The sequence below is a fragment of the Olea europaea genome, unplaced genomic scaffold, assembly GCF_002742605.1.
Source record: "Olea europaea var. sylvestris unplaced genomic scaffold, O_europaea_v1 scaffold1506, whole genome shotgun sequence".
Classification (NCBI taxonomy): Eukaryota; Viridiplantae; Streptophyta; class Magnoliopsida; order Lamiales; family Oleaceae; genus Olea; species Olea europaea.
Window position 1 is genome coordinate 167597 of NW_019232636.1, and position 5114 is coordinate 172710.

The following is a 5114-nucleotide window of genomic DNA, read 5'->3' on the forward strand; positions in this document are numbered from 1 at the left end:
ATAAATACAAATTTTATCGCTTAGTCCTTGTTTGAGCCCCATTTTTCGATTAAAATAAATTTTTAAACAGTGATTTGACTTTATTTTAATTACATATTTTTCAATAAAATAATATTACACGTAAATTCAATTTTTTTATTTTTTAATCACACAATTTCCATCATAATAATATTATAAAATGTATTTTTATGAAAAGAATGGAACTCAAACAACCCCGTATTTAATCACAAGAATTGGGTCGCCTATCGAGAACTATGTGCAATATCAAAGGCTTTTGGTAATTTTGTGTGGATGGATACCCATAAGCAAATGTTGACCATGGTATTGGACGAGGGAATGAGTCACTTGTCATGAAAAATCCCGAGAGGATAAGAAAAGACAGAGGATGGGAATTTAAAAAAATGAAAAAAATAATAATAATAACGTGTGGCACAGCAAATATTAAATATAATATATTAAGATTAAGAAAAATAGCATTAAATAACAGTCTGATAAAGTCTGTAATAATATCTGTACACTCTGTGTAGATTTCAATACACACACTAAATGCTATAGAACCTCACTTGAATGTCCTCTTTCATAAAGAATCTTAGGGGCCCTAGAACATTACACACATCTCAAGAAAAATAAAATAATTCATAATAATTCATATTCTTTCACGAAAATTTTGTTATGGAATCGGAATTCCTTTGCTAATCATTACTTAAGGGTTGTAAAGGTTGCCACCACATCTGCACTTCCATCCAAGTGGCTTGTAATTGGAGTACCTGTTCCCGGCCGATGACGGTGAAGGATCTAAATACTCTAGTGGCTTTGGTGTGATTTGACCCGGATGGACTCTGTCGTGACTCGGCAGTGTAGGCACTTGAACCGCCATGCATGGGTGGCACTGGTTGCATTTGTTGTGACAACTCGGCGGCATTGAACCCAGTCTTGTTTTTTCCTCCACCTCCAAACCCTACAATACACAAAACCCCATAAGCATCATTTTATATATATATATGCGTGTAGAGAATAGATGCAGGAAGAAGAAGAAGAAGCAGAAAAGGTTATTTATTTACCCTGTGAGTATATATGGACTGCGTTTGATTTAAGCAATAAGAAGGAAAGAGAAGAGTGAGAAGGGCCGCAAATGTGAAAATGGTGAAGAAAATTAAAGAAGTCATAGCCATGGCTGCATTTTATCTTGACATTAATTCAAAGCAAACTAGATAGGGAACCAAATTGTCAACAGTAAAAAAAATACATTTTGTAGATAGAGAAAGAGAAATGTTTAGGGTAACTGTTGAAGAATAGCAGGAGGTATAGAGAAAAAGGGTGTTCAAGTAAACTTGAGAAAAAAAAAAAATTGAAAGCAACAAGTCAACTAGCAAAGAAAAGAAAACACAAAAGAATGGGAGAAATGGCATCAGAACGTAGGTAATCTATGGGCAAAATTCATTACTCTTACGCCGTTGAGACTTTGCTATTTACCAACTGCGCTGAAAGGGAAAGGCCTTAGGGGCAGTACTCGAAGAAGACAGTCGGGTGGGTCGCGTAAGTGGGGTTGGAAGGTAGGGTTAGTAGGTGAATGTCACATTAAGATGTTATGGTTTTCTGTATCAGTATAGCACATGGGTTGACTGTGATTGATTAATGAATCAGAGTGAGATTTGTTTTCTATTTTCATGTTTCAGTAAAAAAAATTCCAAATTCTGGCTAATCAAGCAGGGTATTTGCATTTTTTTTTTTTTTTTTTACCCAGGTATCCCAACTTCGTCGGACTAAATCCTGGACCTCTAGCCACTGGCCCCTTAGTGACTCGAGGGGTATTTGCATATTTGCGCTTTCTTTGTGCATGTTATAGAACATGGATAAACCCTTCACTTTTAAAAATTTTTAATCTCCATTGCTTTTTTTTTTAACAAATTTCTCCTGTCATCTGAGAGTAAATATATATTATAATATTTAAACTATATATTTGAACTATGTATTTCCTTATTTTATTTCTTAACATAGACAATTTTTTCATACTTTTTATTTAAATGAATCATTTTAGTTAAAAATACCATCATAAATATTGCTATGAAACTTTTAAAATTATTAATTGTGATTTTTTAAAAATGCGATTGATAAATAATTAACGAATCAACACAAATAATTTAATAAAGCTAGTTCTATTGCTTGATTTAGTAGCATTTTCTCTGTATGTTTTTTATACTCTTTTACTTTATTTTATAGTAAAAAATTAATATTATCATAATACTAAATGTGCCAAAAAAAAAATGGCATCAAAGTAATCAATCTTAGTCCACTTTTAGATGATAAATCAATATACACCAAAATATGATTAAAGGATAATTAATATATGACGTTCTTACCTTTTCCTATTATTGTTGAAAATATCATTACATTTCATAAGGCAAGCTAGAAGAGTTCATGCTTTTGTTAGAATTGGAAATGAGACTAGCCCTTGTTAGAGCTGTAAGCAAAAACCGCTAAACCGAAAAATCAAATTGAAATCGCATTTTAGAAATCGTCGGTTTGGTGTCATGTGAACCCGATCAACGAAATGGTTTTGACCCAAATCAAACCGGTCAAAATGGTTTGGTTTAGGCTTGAGAATTTTAATTGCGATTTAAAATCAAACCGGACTGACAAAAAAATAGGGAAAATTGCAGTCGAGGTACCAAACCTTTCGTTTATTAGCAGACTTTGCCCAAACCTTTAATTTGTGCCACCCACAGTCCCAAACCTTTTAAAAATATGCACCGAAGGTTCAAATGGATGGAAACCATCCGTTTAACCGTTAGTTGACTAGAAAAGTCAAAATTTGACCAATTTGAACCAAATTAAAAAGGGTAAAGTGGTACTTTGCATTTTTTCTTAATATTAATAATTAATAATAACAATAGAAAAGTAAAAACAAAATAAATAAAAATCAAAGAAAAAAAAAAGAAAGGGAATACTGTTCATCTTCATCTTCGCCCCGTCTCTCCTCCCCCTTACTCAAAACCCAAAACCAGAATACTCATGGCCACCATGTGATGAGGAATATGTAGAAGATGCAAACTTACAACAATTTACTACCCTTCTCGAACGACTTTCGTCTTCTTCACTTTCTGATCAGAAAGAGGCAGTCAAAGAGACTCGGGTGCTCTCTAATCGCTCACCTTCTTTTCGTGCTCGTTTTCAAGATGCCATTCCTCAATTATTCGATACAGTATTGCTTGAAAGGGCTAATTCTTATATTGATCTCCGTGAAGATTTGGTAGCGATCATTTTGATCAAAATTATACACGAACTCGACTTTGTATCAAAATTACACATAAATTCGTTAATTTATATTTCATTCATACATGAATCAACTTTCGTCAATCAAAACTAACAAAATAATTGATGTGACAAACAGAATGCCTATTTCGCATACACTTCGACAAGTAAATTATGTGAATGGTATATGATTACCTCTGTATAAAACAATACGTGAACTAATCTTTGTGGAGAAGTCATACATGTAATCATAAATTTGTTTCTCATTCATACATGAATTAACATTTTTGTTGTCAAAATTAATGAAATAATCCTCATGAGAAACAAAGTGCTTACATAAAAATGGCATGGTGGACACTTGATATTATCAAATCACCTCATTTACGATTCACTTTTTAGGGGATTTAATTTCAAAAGAAAGTAACACGCTTTAAAAAGGGAGGAAAATTTTCAACTATTCCATTTAATCACGTTTCATATTAATTTTCCTAAATTGCGAGCATAAGATTGGAGTACAATAATAGAGTTCAAGAAACTGCTTAAAATTGACCCGCTCAAAGAGGATGCCATGATAAAATTCCTCATTAACGTATGAATGACTTTAGTAGAATTTATTCAATGCTTAGTGATGTTAAATATGAAAAAAAAATTTAATTTATTATTATTATTATGTACTTTATGGAATTAACTTTAGAATGTTCAATAATTCCGAACGATTGGGTTCTAAAAATGAAACATTTGCATTCGAATTGGTTCAATTGAATGAGAAAATCACTTCTATTATCACTCACTAATTCACTTATTTACATTTTGAGAATGTCGATTTAAATGATGTGAAATGCTAAGAGTACACCACACCATTTCCACATAAGTACTATGTTTATCACGTGGATTGTTTTATTAATTTTTACATATAAAATTGAGGACACAAATTTGTGAGTTCATATATGATCTGATGCAAAGATAAGTTCGTCCATGATTTTGATATACTTGACATGGTTCTCTTATGGTTTTGTAATGAGATAAAGTTCATGTAGTATTCATTTAATTCACTTATTATTGTCTGACAGTAGTTGCCTCATAGGCACTTTACTTGCCCCGTGGATTATTCAATTAATTTTTTTACTGATAGAAGTTAATCCATGTGCGAATATAATACACAACTGAGTTTACATATGATTTTAATACACAACTGTGTTTACATATGATTTTAGTACATGCTTAAAGTCCTTGTACCATTTGCACATTTAACAAAACATTCTAATACGCCCTTTATGGTGAATTTGCTTAATGGTTTTTGAATTTTGGATCATAAAATAAAAAAGAAAGAAAGAAAGAAAAAGAAGAGCTCCTCCCAAATCCCAATAGCACAATAGCTCCCTTCCTCGCATCACAACTGCATCCACCTCAACCATATACAAGCCTTTGACATGCTCTCGCATGGAAATAGAGGAGTGTTGGAGTTGGAAAAGAAAGCATATTATTTTAATCTATAATTGTTGACCTCATTTGAATGACTCAGTTGTCAACAAATCTCCTGCGACATCGTTGCATACCTTTATGTTTTCCTTAAACTAGAAAAAAACACTATTAGGCATCAAGATCATTGAATCATGAAAGGATCGACGATTCTAGATACTCAAACAGTCAAGTCAACTACACATACATGTTATATGGGGAATTGGATGTGGGAGGGACATAATCCCAGCCCTTGTTTGATCTTCATTGTCTTCAAAATACATTTTCTCTCTTCTTTTCAACCACACATTTTTCAATAAAATAATATTACACGTAAATTTAAAAATTTTTCTTATTTTTGAACTACATATTTTTCATCAATCTACCATTCTAAAATGTATTCT

At 32.2% G+C, this 5114-nt stretch overlaps 1 protein-coding gene across 1 annotated transcript; it reads right to left on the minus strand.

Annotated features, from left to right (window-relative positions):
• Positions 1-437: 437 nt before the first annotated feature.
• LOC111376441 (EPIDERMAL PATTERNING FACTOR-like protein 1) lies at positions 438-1405 on the minus strand. Its single transcript, XM_022999402.1, has 2 exons — positions 1062-1405; positions 438-958 (listed from the first exon to the last, which is right to left on the minus strand). Exons 1-2 carry the CDS (start codon positions 1170-1172, stop codon positions 704-706), a joined length of 366 nt encoding a protein of 121 aa, XP_022855170.1. The 5' UTR covers positions 1173-1405; the 3' UTR covers positions 438-703.
• Between the last annotated feature and the right edge of the window lie 3709 nt (positions 1406-5114).